A 15,536-nucleotide genomic window follows, 5' to 3' on the forward strand; every position below is an offset into this window, starting at 1 on the left:
TTGCTTATAATGTCACTCACGTGGCATCACAACGAAAGATTTCTAAAATAAATCATGTTATCATACAGCTGTCATTGTAATATATGTTAGAAGCTCCCAACTACTGGTTGCATCAAGAGTATAAATACTAACTGTTGCCCCTGTACGATCATGACGAGACAACCTGCTTTTTAGAACTGCTGGTTGTATCCTACAGACAATAGCCAGTATGAATGACACTATAAAAAGACCCGTGCACTCCCAGATCTGTTAGTGTAGTGTCGGAGCGGAGTCTAATCTATATCAGAGCTGACCTGTGCACAAGAGCCAGCAACATTAAAAGAAACATGAACCCTGCCAAGCTTAGAAGCCGCACAGAAAATCAGTTCAAAGCTCACGAGGAACAAGAAATGGATAATTTAGGGAAAAGGGCTTGGGATAACCCAGCCTATGATGGTTCTCCATCTCTAAAGATCAAAGCCATATACAACCCCAAAACTGTTTTGGAAAACCCATATGACAGTATGGACAATTTGGGAGACCCACCACCTTATCAGGAAGAAAAGGATCGTATGAGGGGTAACATATGCTCACAATGCTGTGCCCACATCGTCCATGGAATTAGAGGTAGGTGAGGTTCTTACTAACTCTGAGAAGTGAACGCAGGTTTCTCATATGGAATATTTAGCAATTTCATGTTATAGCTATTACGTTTATTTTAGCTACTGAGCTGATAGTTAGTTTGAGATTATCTAGAATTATTTATGAATTTGTAAGTATGGCAAAGAGTCCTACAGAGAATGTCCAGAAAGAACCATTACTGCTTTTTGAATGTCAAAAATTCTGCCATTATATGCTTCTACTTAAAAATACACCTTGACGTTCAATTAGTAGATGAGAATTATGGTTTGTAAAACAATTAATAATCCTTATGAACTTGAAGGGGATACTGGAGAGCGAAAAATAATTACACATTATAAAATTAAAAAAAATAAATAAATCTTTATTTTTATATAGCGCTAACATATTCCGCAGTGCTTTACAGTTGGCACACATTATCATCGCTGTCCCCGATGGGGCTCACAATCTAAATTCCCTATCAGTATGTCTTTGGAATGTGGGAGGAAACCGGAGAACCCAGAGGAAACCCACGCAAACATGGGGAGAACATACAAACTTCTTGCAGATGTTGTCCTTGATGGGATTTGAACTTAGGACCCCAGCGCTATATATATATATATATATATATATATATGAAAGATATGAATACAATATACTATCAGCAATAGTGAACCCATAGGGTTAGTCTAACAATTTGTTACATTATTATGTATTATTTATGTGCCCCAACAGATGCAAATTGTTGATTTACACAAAATTCATCCAATGGGGTTACCATCTGCGCACCCAGTGGACCTGCTCAGGTCTATGGTTACTAGTGTATTAGTTTAGTAATCACATTCTTGCTGATATACATGGACTTTTCATCACAATTAGTTATGAAAATTGCTCTGTATGTGAATCAGCACTTCCAATCTTCCTCTATAATTATGTGTTGTGTTTATATCTTCAATATTCTCACATTATACATTTTTAAAAACATATTTGATTTTTTTTTCATTCTGAATTACTGGTGAATTACTGCAAGTAACTGATGGAAAATATCAACACTTGTCCAACGATCTCATACTATATTTTAAAATACTTTCAACATTGATTTTTTTTTTGTATTATTTGTTTCTTACAAAGAGACTCACAAATTTCATTTTTGATACGTTCCCTCTTTGCTATAGTTGGTTCCTGCATTTGGTATAGGTAGCTCGGTCACTTTAATAAAGCGTTACTTGTATTGCTGTAAATACACATATTTAAAAGTAGTATGTTTTATCCTCTACAAACTTTATTTTGAGGATAAACATATGAACTCTATACTCTAATATTTATTTTTTGTAGTATCTTTTGGATGCTTTGTTTTTTTATTCTGAAAAATCCAATAAATACAGAACTTCGAATGAAGGGCGAATCCTTTGTAAAGATTTGTGCAAAAAAATGAGTTGACTATAATTATTATAGCTTTGCCTCACAATTACAAGTTTATTGGTGTTTTCACTTCTGCAACTGAATGTTTCAACTTAGCAAAAATTCAGTATACCTGATACTAATTATTACTGTATTGTACAGGCTAATATTCATTTTAGACTTGTAGATCATTAATTATTGCTCATTCTTACAAAGTCCTGTATAAATATTACAGTTAAGCATATGTAAGATTTAGTTTACACATAAACATATATAGATTAGGCTATATTCACACGACAGTGATTTTTTTCTGCTTGCATTTAACCATCCGCGTATTATCCGTATTTCTTGTATACAGAAAACTAATGAAGGATTTCCAAGCAAACAAAGATGTCATCCTTGAGCTATTCATTTTTATCAGTAACCCTTTTACTTAAATGGGTGTGTTTTTGCCTGCACAAAAGGTGGTTTTATAATGAGGATCATCGATCAGCGAAGAAAAACCTGACATGTGAATGATTCCATAGAATATAATGTGTCCATGTACTGAGGTGTAAATAAGGTTGTCTTCAAATGTCAGGGTCTCTCAATCAATATTTCTTAAAAAGTAGTTTCTGGGGGCATGAAAATGCCTATATAGAGTTTTCTAATTCTGATGAGATCAGCTAGATAACACAACAATCAACAATTATTTTGAACTAACACTATACAATATATTTCTACCTGTTCAATATCATAGAAGCCAACGACATTGGCCCATGCATGGGCATCTTTACTTTTCTGTTTTTAATTCCATTAAGTATAAAGATTTGCAGTGATGCCATCGTTTGCATATAGCCTGTAAAAATTGTGAGCAGCAACTTCCAAATCAAGGAGATTCAAGCTTCTCTACTACAAGGGGAGGCATGTAAAAAAAATGCACCAGTATTGTTCATTTTTAATGAATTTGCCTTCTAATATTTGGGGCATTGCAATTTGAATGATATTTTGCCAACTTATTATTATTAATTTTTTTTCAAGCCCGAAATTATCCTCTCTTCCCCCAGGTCCTCTGAAAAATGTAAATGATGCAACATAAAAAAACAGTGAAGGATGCGGTCTATAGCAGCCCACTCCGAAAGGAGGAGGGCCCAAACAAACCATTTTCCTATCCCTCCAAACCAGAAGGCCACAGCGAGAGACCGGGACAAGTCACTCCCATTTTCAAAGCTCAGTGAAAGCGCAAATTGTGCTCCGAGCATCCACCAGGGCTGCTACCCAAGTCAAACCAAGGAGGAGCAGAACCTGATGGCCACATTCCCCCTCTAGACCGTTCAGGAGGGAACCCATAAGTGAACCGCATCCCGAGAAGTCCTTGAAACAAGACAAGCTTGTAAAAAGTGACAAATAGTAGAAAACAATTAAAAGAAATGAGGAAGGTATTCTCAATGCAAAACAGACTAGACCCCCTCTGGGAATTAAAAAAATTCCCCCATCCTTGGTTGGAGGCCCGGATTGAGAGTGTGTGCTCAAAGTGTGAAAGAGAAGTGCTATGCAAATGTGCCATACAACTCAGTGGCTTTCCCATGCCCAGTGAGTTTAGACACCTCAGGGTCACAACTGCTTGGGCACTGTGCACCTCGGGCTTTCAAACTTACCTGAACTAATGGTTTTGATCCCAGAGTTCTAGGTTTTCCCCCACTCACCATACCCAGTATGCATGATATATTAATTTACTTGGCTGCCCAGGCCAAAGCCATCTTTTTGAAAGATGCTTTAACGGTTGGGTGGTGGAACCACTGTGCTGAGGACTAAGGAAAGCCTGGATGGGCGTAACTAAGTGCCTCACCAATTCGACTTAGGATATAAGGCGGCTGATGATGCTGCAAGCTGACCCCCTAGGGATGGGTACCAGGGACAGCCAGGAGAAGGGAACAGTAGATGCTGTCAGGCACTGTAGGAACAAGGAAACCACGGATACGGACTGGACCTGCTGATGTACAGATGAGCGATAGTAGTTGCGGACTGGACCGGCTGATGTACAGAAGATCACTGGCAGATGTAGAGTGGATGGGGTGATGTGCAGATGAGCTCCGGCAGGTGAGGACTGGACCAGCTGAAGTACACAAGAGAACTGGCAGGTGCAGACTGGACCAGTTGATGTACAGAAGAGCACTGGCAGGTGTGAATTGGACCGGCTGAGAGACAAGCAGGCGGACATGGCTGATGGACACTCAGGTGGGCACGGTTGATAGGCAGGCGGGCACGGCTGATGGTCAGGAAGATGTACAGGAATACAAGCACTGGGACCTCAGAACTAACAAGAGTGTTTAGGAAGAAACTTACAACAATGCTGTGGGCAGGTTGCAGGATGCAGTAACGGACAGGAGACAGAGCAAGGGTTAACGTGGGATTTATTTAACAGTGGATACTCCACCCAGGGAGAGAAGGGGTTAAACTGATTTGAGCAGTAAATGTTGACTTGGAATAATACAGGTTCGGGCAATTGAAAGGGGAAGTTCAGTAATGTAACATCAGTCAGACGACGTCAGAATTTGGAATCCTGTAGTCAAGTGGTGGCACCAAGGCTTTGGCGCATAAGGGGTCTGGCGTCATCATGAGGAAGATGGAGGTCCGGTTGCTGGCGGTGGTGGTGAATCCTTGTCATCCTGGCGGGGGTCCTGGTGGTGGCGGTGAATCCTTGTTATCCTGACGGGGGTCCTGGGTCCAGAAGACAGAGTAGAGGTACCGTCACAGTCTCTAGCACTGCCAGAGTAGGGTATTACTTGGCAGAGGCAAGTGGATGTATCAGGATACAGTCCACAGCAGGTCACCCGACGTGCTTGTCTCTGCACGTGCGCTTCTAAGTCCTGACAGGGGACTTTGTCACGCACAGTCTCTAGTGTCAGCGTAGACTTAGTTGACATTTGTTGGCAGTCTCTGGTTGAGGATCTGAGCCCCTTTAGGCTTGGGCCTGCTCCATCCCGTTGCACACTGGTGGGAGCCCTATGTCCTTCTGCGCGCTGCACGTTTCCGCCAAGTCTGCCCTGCTTCCCGAGTGCTGCAGTCTCTTTTGTATAGCTGTGCCCCCTAACACTGAGTGCAAAGGTTGGTCTGGGGTTTTAAGCTTTCCCCTGTGTGCACCTCGGGCATCAGCAGCCAGAGCAGGAAGAGCGAGAGCGAGGACACGGCGGTGATTGAGTCAGCATCTCTCCCGGGGGAGAGAAGCAGAAAGTGGAGACGCCGGCGCTACAGATGATATACTTGATCTTAGCCAAAAGTCTGAGAAGCGATAGTTTGCCAACTTGTTCCCCTAATACATTTAGCCCATATAGTACAGCAGTGCTGCAGCGACAAAAGTGACTTGCTTGCCACTGAGGTTGAGTTTACACAGGGAAGGATCTATGGTTTGCACTAGGACAGATAAAAGGCATAGCCCTTTGTGTTTGGATTGACATATGAGCTCTTGTAAACAATGGGTCAGACCAGGAATCAATTATCAAAAGTCTCTTTGTAGCTCTGCACTGATATTTGCTCCTGTGCAGAACATCATTCTTATGGCACGAACACAATGTTTCTTTTTCACATTCAATTCCCAATTGCAATTACTATTAAAGAAAAATTTTGTACAAATCTTTAGCAGTACCATGCATAAAGAGGTATTTCCACCCATCCTATAAATTTATGGTATATCACCAGGATATCCAAAGTCTAGGGCTCCTGTAATCTTAAGAATACAGATTTGTGTTTTATCACATTCTAAACTTTACGCTGCAGTGATGTTCTAAAAGGTCAATGCAAAGTAAAGGTACCTTCACACTGAACAACTAACCAACGATAACGATAGCGATCCGTGACGTTGCAGTGTCCTGGATAGCGATATCGTTGTGTTTGACACGCAGGAGCGATCAGGATCCTGCTGTGACATCGTTGGTCAGAGCTAGAAGGCCAGCACCTTATTTCGTCGCTGGCTCACCCGCTGACATCGCTGAGTCGGCATGTGTGACACCGATACAGCGATGTCTTCACTGGTAACCAGGGTAAACATCGGGTTACTAAGCGCAGGGCCGCCCTTAGTAACCCGATATTTACCCTGGTTACCATTGTAAATGTAAAAAAAAACAAACACTACATACTTACATTCCGGTGTCTGTCGCGTCCCCCGGCGTCCGCTTCCCTGCACTGTGTCAGCGCCGGCCGTCCGTAAAGCAGAGCACAGCGGTGACGTCACCGCTCTGCTTTCCGGTGGCGCTTATACAGGATGCAGGAGGAGTGCAGGGAAGCGGACGCCGGGGGACGTGACAGACACCGGAATGTAAGTACCGTATTTTCCGGCATATAAGACGACTTTTTAACCCCTACAAATTGTCCCAAAAGTCGGGGGTCGTCTTATACGCCGGGTACGGCGTGTGCAGGGAGCGATCCTGGATGTTCCCAGGGTCTGAAGGAGAGGAAACTCTCCTTCAGGCCCTGGGATCCATATTCATGTAAAAAATAAAGAATAAAAATAAAAAATATATGTATATACTCACCCCTCCGAGAAGCCTGGCTGTCACCGCTGCAAGCGTCTGCCTCCGTTCCTAAGAATTGCAGAGCATGAAGGACCTTCGATGACGTCGCGGTCAGGTGACCGGTCACATGAGCGGTCACGGACCAATCACAGGACTGCGACGTCATCGAGGGTCCTTCATGCTCTGCAATTCTTAGGAACGGAGACAGACGCTTGCAGCAGTGACAGCCAGGCTTCTCGGAGGGGTGAGTATATACATATTTTTTATTTTTATTCTTTATTTTTAACATGAATATGGATCCCAGGGCCTGAAGGAGAGTCTCCTCTCCTTCAGACCCTGGGAACCACACGCCGTATAAGATGACTGGGCGTATAAGATGACCCCCGTCTTATACAGCGGGCATATCCCAAATTCCATATTTTATATGGAAAAGTTGGGGGTCGTCTTATACGCCCAGTCGTCTTATACACCAGAAAATACGGTATGTAGTGTTTGTTTTTTTTACATTTACACTGGTAACCAGGGTAAACATCGGGTTACTAAGCGCGGCCCTGCGCTTAGTAACCCGATGTTTACCCTGGTTACCCGGGGACTTCGGCATCGTTGGTCGCTGGAGAGCTGTCTGTGTGACAGCTCTCCAGCGACCACACAATGACGAAACAGCGACGCTGCAGCGATCGGCATCGTTGTCTATATCGCTGCAGCGTCACTTAATGTGACGGTACCTTAAGACTTTTTTCAATGCAGGGAAAATCAATGAAGGGGCCATTTGTCATGCCTCGGGATTCGATCCAGCAGTCCTGTGCTTTTCTGTTAGCATCTATGTCCGCTGAACCACAAGAGATCCTGTCGCTGTCCGGGTGCTGATTATCTTTTGCCTTGCGTCCATTCCTTTTTGACAGCAGGTGTTTTACATTTGTTATCTAGCCTGTCCTATCACACTGCAAGTGCTTCTACTGTATTTTAACCTACCTCCTGATTCTGTTCTCTGCTAGTGATAATGTTATGACTGTGTAGTAAGTCACTTGGGAATAATAGGTTAGACACTAAAAAAACTGCAACTGACCTTGCCGCTTCCTGTACAGACTAGATATCCTGACACCACAGTTACTAGTGGTGCCTGCGAGTGCAGAGAAAGTCCTAACCGCAGACTAGCAAATGGCTGCTCGGACTTAACCTGCCTAAAAGGCCATCAAATTGCTTCACATTCCTTCTAAAAAAAGGCTAGAGCAGAGTGTGAATTCCCTACAAGAGAAGTGTGCTGAACAAAGGGAAGATCCCAGAGTGCGTAAAGTAAATAACTAAATACCAAGCAAAGAATAAAGCAAGTACTGTTAACATATACACTGCCTACTTACTAATGATAAACAGAAGATAGGTGCAAAGTAGTGCAAAGAAACAGTAAAGCGAAAACCTATAGCTGCAGTTTCTCAGACTGGCTCCAAAAATCAATAGAATGTTAGAAAATCCAAATGACTATAACCAGCAGAGAACAGAATCAGGAGGTAAGTTTAAATATAAGCACATGCAGTATGATAGGACAGGTTAGATAGCAAATGGAAAACACCTGCTGTCACAAAGGAATGACCAAAAGGCAAATGGTAATCAGCACCTGGACAGCGACAAGATCTCCTGCGGCTCAGCGGACAGAAGCCAGATCGAATCCTGAGGCTAGGCACCACTTCATTTTCATGATCAGTGGGGATCTCAGAGGTCAGAACCACATTTAGTGTAAAGAGATGGCAAAATTGGGATAATATACTGTATATAGCATGTGTTGTCTTATTTTAGTAAACACCTTATTATGGAAATTATCATGTATTGACCAGAAAACACAAAATAGCACAGTAAAACCAAAAACACTCTGTTGCAAAAAAATCACAGTGGACAGCAAGTGCTAGTAAAAAGATGGAAAAAACAGGGTATTTGGTTGATACGTTTTTTGCAAAAAATGTATATTAAGCCGCTCTACCAATCGCCAAGATATACCCATATCAGAGCAGTCCTAACTAATGTATGTAAACCCTATCTGATGTATTTAAAACCTGGTCATATGTACAATACCTGTATGAGCAGGATTCAGAAAAGGAATGTCCATGTGGACACGCTGGACAGAATGGCTCCTGTGCGCACAGCTCAAAAAAAGAGGGGTGGAGGCCTCCCCAGTCTTGTGGAAACAAGAAAACAATTATGTAAAACCAGAACACATGAGCTGGGCGCACAGTGAACAAGCCAGTAAAGACATGTTCACACCACCAAGAGACTTGAAAACACAAAATAGCACAGTAAAACCAAAAACACTCTGTTGCAAAAAAATCACAGTGGACAGCAAGTGCTAGTAAAAAGATGGAAAAAACAGGGTATTTGGTTGATACGTTTTTTGTAAAAAATGTATATTAAGCCGCTCTACCAATCGCCAAGGTATACCCATATCAGAGCAGTCCTAACTAATGTATGTAAACCCTATCTAACCAGAGTAGAGCGCGACTAGAAAGTACAACTCATGCACTTACAGACTGGAAACATCCATGAATTACGACATTTGATTTTATTGGATACTGCAGGATAACCAAACACTTGCTGCTTGTTTTCTCCATAATTCTCACCTGAACAATGGAGGTCACTGTAAAAGGATATTCTATTATCAGCGTAATATCTAGGGATCCTTTTATTAAAGCGAACAACAACTTTTAATACTATCAAATATTTTGTCTTATTTTAACATACTGTGAAGAGCAAAAGGGTAACAATGTTTTGAACTTTTGACTTTCAGGCTCCATATCTCACCATCCACTACTACTTTGATCATGAGACTACCATCATTTTATAGACAATCATCTTGGCTATTTCATACATAAATGTGACTTGTAACTATTTAGCATATGATTAGTTATGCAGGTTCTTGTCATGTCACTGCATTGTTACTGTTTTGCTCCTGGTGGTGGAAAAATCTTTTTCTTCCTGAATACTACAAAATACAACCTGTTCTCACATTCCCTAATAGCTCAGTGTGTTATTAGTTTGATTCCCCAGCAAAAGGTCACTGGTTCGAATCGAGGAGCAACAATGAAAACTATTTCCCAAGAAAACAGAAACCGCATCCAGCTTATCAATAGCGGTCTCTTGGCCAAGAAAATTGCCAAACTGCATCATGTCAGTGCCATGAAAGTTAGGAGAATACGAATTGATGTCCATTCATCCATTCAAAAGTCAAAACTTGGATTTCCAGGCAAAATATTGGATTCATCAAGTCAGTTCATCCCAAGGTTTATTAGTTCTGGTGCAACAAACACGGCAGTGGAGGTGGCTCATATGCTTCATAATAGTGAGATCACAGACGTCGATCCAAGCACCATGTGACGCACATTGCACAAGTCTGAAATCGTGGCCCGAAAATAGTGAAGAAGTCTCAACTTTAATATTGTCATAAGACACGTCGGTTCAAAAAGTACAAAAAGTGGACATTAAAGATTTGAAACAGGTGATTTGGAGCAATTACACAAAATTCAATAGACTAGGCTCTGATGGGTGCAAATGGTCTGAAAGAAACAAAAGAAAAAATGGCTAACTGATTAAGAAATTGAAGGAAATGTCAAATTCGGTGGAGGAAATCTAATAATATGGGATTTTTTCATAGGCAAAGGCATTGGGTACTTGACCAGGATCAATGGTGGTCACAATGCTGAGTTATACATGAGTATTCTACAAGATGAGTTACTTCGTACTCTCTAGTACTATGGGTATGAAAAGGAAAACATATTGTTCCAACAGGACAACAACACTAAGCATACATCGAGACTGGTGAATAAATGGTTCAATGACAATGAAGTAGAGGTGCTGGAATGGTCCTCACAGTCCTCAAACCAATCAAACACTTGTGGATATAATTTAATAAAAAACTGGATACATACCCAAGTGAGTAGACCAGTATGCAACAACTTTGGAAACATGTAGAAGAGAACTGAGATCAAATTTTGGTTGACACATATTTGAGGCTAAGTTCACACTAGGTGTTTTTGCTGCATTTTTTTAATACTTTTTTTATGCTAATTTTCAGCTGTGTTTTTCAGTACCAGCAAAGCCTATGATATTTCAAAAATCACATATACACACATTAGTTTTTTTTGTCATCAGTATTTTGTACTTTGCTTCCTTTTTTTGAACATAGAGCCTGTCACTATTTTCAGCGGTTTTTCAGCGTTTGAAAAAAGCACCAAAAACACAGGTATCATATTTTGCTGATTTTTTGTACCAAAACCTGATTCTATGGAATAGGACTTCTTTTCAACACTAAAATTTTATCAGCATGCACAAGAGACAAATCTAGCATGCCAAAACCGCCACAAAAAATTAAGGAAAAATCAAGGAAAACGTGCTTTTTTCATTCTAAGAGATCAAATTTTGCTGCAGAAAAAAAAAACGCCACGTGTCAACTTATTCTGAATTTGATTGAGAGCATGTCCAGAAGGATTCAGGCAGTGTTGAAAGCCAAAGGTGGATTTACAAAATACTGATAAAATAATACAAATTTATATTTAGAGCTTTAAGAGCAAAACAGTAACAATGCAGTGACATGACAAGAATCTGCATAACTAATCATATGCTAAATAGTTGCAAGTCAAATTTATGTATGAGATAGCCAAGATGATTGTCTATAAAATTATGTCAGTCTCAAGTTCAAAGGATTTTTCACTGTATCTTAGTAAATCTTTCCAGGAATGTTACATGAAGAAAATATTGCAGGCCAAAGTTACTAAGATTTGGACTCAATCAGACAAAATCAGAGCATTCATGTTAAACTATAAGCATTAAAAAATGATGTATGGTCCGCTTATCATCCTTGAAGGGTTCACCACTGTTGGGTGAATAGCAGTATGGGTAAACTGATTATCCAATAGAAAACAGAATATTCAGCATTACACAGGATTATCTGCAAAGCAAGAAATGATAAAACGAACTTCATTAGCTTACGAATCTGGAAACACTATCATAAATCTTTTCTTCCATTTACATTGCCCTAAAAAGAGTATTATAAGCCAATTAAGAATCAATTATATGATTGTAGTTACTAAAGCCCCCCTACACTTTAGATAGCTGCTAGATGTTTGAGCCACTCATTTGGCCAGCAGGTATCTCCCATGATTTCTCCCTTTAGGCCGGTGTCACACTTGTGAGTGCAATGCGAGAAACTCGCACGAGTCTCTCTCATCAATACCCGGCACTGCCGCCGGCACTTGGGACCACAGAGTGCGGCTGCATGTAATTCTATGCAGCTGCACGCTCCAGTCCTGAGTGCTGGCGGCAGTGCCGGGTATTGATGAGAGAGACTCGTGCGAGTTTCTCCAATTGCACTCACAAGTGTGACACCGGCCTTACACAGGAGCACTCAGCTGTGTTCTCTATGAAAGCCGATACCAGATACAGGTGCTACTCACAAAATTAGAATATCATCAAAAAGTTAATTTATTTCAGTTCTTCAATACAAAAAGTGAAGCTCATATATTATATAGAGTCATTACAAACAGAGTGATCTATTTCAAGTGTTTATGTTTACAGTTTTCTGTTAATGTTGATGATTATGGCTTACAGCCAATGAAAAGTCATTATCTCAGTAAATTATAATAATTTACAAAAAAACAACTGCAAAGGCTTCCTAAGCATTTAAAAAGGTCCCTTAGTCTGTTTCAGTAGTCTCCACAATCATGAGGAAAACTGCTGATTTGACAGATGTTCAGAAGGCAGTCATTGAGTCACTCCACAAGGAGGGTAAGCCACAAAAAGTTATTGCTATAGAAACTGGCTGTTCACAGAGTGCTGCATCCAAGCATGTTAATGTAAAGTTGAGTGGAAGGAAAAAAGGGGGTGGTAGAATAAGGTGCACAAGCAACCAGGATAACCACAGCCTTGAAAGGATTGTTAAGAAAAGGCCATTCAAAAATATGGGGGAGATTCACAAGGAGTGGACTGCTGCTAGAGTTATTGCTTCAAGAGCCACCACACACAGACGTGTCCAGGACATGGGCTACAAGTGTCGCATTCCTTGTGTCAAGTCACTCATGACCAATAGACAACGCCAGAAACGTCTTACCTGGGCCAAGGAACAAAAGAACCGGACTGTTGCTCAGTAGTCCAATGTGTTGTTTTCAGGTGAAAGTAAATTTTGCATTTCATCTGGAGATCAAGGTCCCAGAGTCTGGAGGAAGAGTGGAGAGGCCACAATCCAAGCTGCTTGAGGTCTAGTGTGAAGTCTCCACAATTAGTGATGGATTGGGGAGGCATGTCATCTGCTGGTGTAGGTCCACTGTGTTTTATCAAGACCAAAGTCAGCGCAAAAGTCTATCAGGACAAGCCGACAAGCTTTTTGGAGATGGAAATTTAATTCTCCAGCAGGACTTGGCACTTGTCCACGCTGCCAAAAGTACCAACACCTGGTTTAATAACAACAGTATCACTGCACTTGATTGGCCAGAAAACTCACCTGACCTTAGCCCCATAGAAAATCAAAGCAACCTGGGCTTCCATAACACCTCAGCAGTGCCACAGGCTGATCGCCTCCATGCCACGCCGCATTGATGCAGTAATTGTTGCAAAAGAAGCCCAGACCAAGTATTGAGTGCATTTACTGAACATAGATTTCAGTAGGTCAACATTTCGGATTTTAAAATCATTTTTCAAGCTGGTGTTATAAAGTATTCTAATTTACTGAGGTAATGACTTTTGGGTTTTCATTGGCTGTAAGCCATAATCATCAACATTAACTGAAATAAACACTTGAAATAGATCACTCTGTTTGTAATGACTATATAATATATGAGTTTCACTTTGCGTATTGAAAAACTGAAATAAATTAACTTTTTGATGATATTCTAATTTTGTGAGAGGCACCTGTATCTCTGACAGCTAAACTCTCTGAGAATAAAAGGATTGGGGAACAGACGGGAAGCCCCCATACTCATAAGACAGTTGACAGAACCCATCGATATCAGAGAGAACAGCCCAGATTAGTCTAATGTGTACGAGGGGCTTAGCAAATATCAATAAATAAGGTGCATTATCACTGCAGGATTATTGTGAATGAGCATTCCTAGGATCACTTGTTTCATGATAATCTTGCAGTCTAAATAGGCTTTCGATGAACGAGCAAAATACTCGTTCATTGGGCGAAATGATTTTTGGATTTTCACAAAACATCATTGTTTTCGGAAACAGTATCCTGTGAAAACAGCACCTACATTGCTGAGAACAATGGCAGCTTGTGCACACTGAACAATCTATTTGTCACGATTCAGATGTTGGGTGACCCAGGACCAAGGTCTCCTTCCCTGTCCCTAACACTAAGGGGCATCCTCGCTCGCCCTATTCCCCGGGATACTTCTGAAGGTGAAGATGCTGGGGCCTCCACCCTTGCCTTATCTCCTGCATCAGCCCTCCGTCTGTTCCCTTGCCCCGGCCAGGGAAGAGGGGAGCTGCTGTGCACCGCACACGAACAAGGGTAAACTGAAAATAACAAGTATACAAATATTCACTCACATGTAACAGAGGAATTCATCGGGGAGTGGAGAATGGGAGAAAACCAAAGTATGAGGAGGGAAGGGAATTATCACACTTACAAACCCAAGTCACAGATAACTCCTTCAGATTTCTTCTCATATAACCACCAAACACTTCTCCTCCAAGCCAAGCAGCATTAACTGGATCTGACAATGTGTTTCAGTCAGGACCCAGATTATATAGGGGATAGGAGTGGCTAACAATGCTCAGCTGAGGGCGCACACTCCCTGAGCTCCCAACATGGCCGATTAACCCCTGTTCTGCCAAAAGAAATTAACACCATTTAAAAAGAAGTTGAAGTGCTTCTTTTCAGCGCAGGAGTAGGAGCAAAACGCTGCAGTCTTCTGGCTCCTCTCTGTTGCGGTAATACTGTGACACTATTACAGGTCTATTAAAGATTGTCCAGTTTGGATTGATTGTAAGTGTGGAAACAGGAGACTAAACAACCACCGATCAGTAAATATTTACTAAACAGCGATCATTTAATGCTGCAAAATAGGGTTATGTAAACCGACCTTAAAACTGAGTTTAGACAAATGCCAATGTGTGGTCTGTTGTGCACACAAACAACAAAATTACAGAAATGACGTTAGTCTAATTTAACCCTTAGAACCTGTCAGACAATTGAACTGAACGATCTATGGGTGCTATGAAATCCAGACACGCTCCCTCCTCACAAATAATTATTTTTTACACTTGCATGGCCTATAAGCCTCCTTGCACTGGCATGTCATGCATGCTGTGCACAAGGTGAAACGTCACTCTTTAGACCGCAGTCAGAGGCCTCTCATACAGCCAAATCACATCTCATGCTTTGCACTGAGGAGGGGGCAACACCCTGAAACACATGTCTGCAAATTAAGATTGTGATTGGGATTTTATCCTAAGTCATGTGGAAACACTTGTTAAAGGGCCAATATTGACTTTTAGGATTGCTACTTCCAATAGGTGGCACTACAGCTTAAGTCCTTTTCGTTTCTAAAGAGGCAATTTGCGTATTTTTACTCAGAAATGCTGCAACATTTCAGAGAAACATTATTTGAGAAATCAGCAGGGTAATAGATGATGAAGAGTCCATATAACTTGAAGCTTCTTCCTAGACAGTTCTGCTATTCACCCAAATAGATGAGAACCTGTCAATAAAGCAACGTCATTGGGAAGAAGCTAGAGGATACTGCCCAGTGGTTTCTTCTCCCTTCCCTAATCTGTCCTTTCTTATAATGTGAGGCATAGATTTCCTGTACATTTTCACCTTACAAAGATTTCCCCTTTTTTATGCTATCACCAACATAGCGTTCATGTTTCCTCCTCACATTTTGCCATTTTTATGTTGCTTTCCAACTATAAGTAAGTCAAGGTCAAGGGTTGTAGTGTGTTGTGAACTCCGTTTTCAGGCTCCCTCTTGTGGTCACAGATGGTATTGTGTGACTTTGGTTTTTTGGCTCCCCCTGGTGGTTTGGTTTATTATCCTGCAGGTCTGCTGGATCAGCTGCCTCG

At 41.4% G+C, this 15,536-nt stretch overlaps 1 protein-coding gene across 1 annotated transcript in view; it reads left to right on the top strand.

The window, feature by feature from the left end:
* The first annotated feature begins 228 nt into the window (after window positions 1-228).
* The window catches only part of PKD2L1 (polycystin 2 like 1, transient receptor potential cation channel), a 150,605-nt gene continuing 135,297 nt past the window's right edge, over window positions 229-15,536 (top strand). Inside the window, exon 1 of the mRNA XM_077259014.1 lies at window positions 229-606. Within this exon, the coding sequence (XP_077115129.1) occupies window positions 327-606 (280 nt within the window). The 5' untranslated portion in view covers window positions 229-326. The remainder of the gene's footprint in view (window positions 607-15,536) is intronic.

Source organism: Ranitomeya variabilis, chromosome 4, assembly GCF_051348905.1.
Source record: "Ranitomeya variabilis isolate aRanVar5 chromosome 4, aRanVar5.hap1, whole genome shotgun sequence".
Taxonomy (NCBI): Eukaryota; Metazoa; Chordata; class Amphibia; order Anura; family Dendrobatidae; genus Ranitomeya; species Ranitomeya variabilis.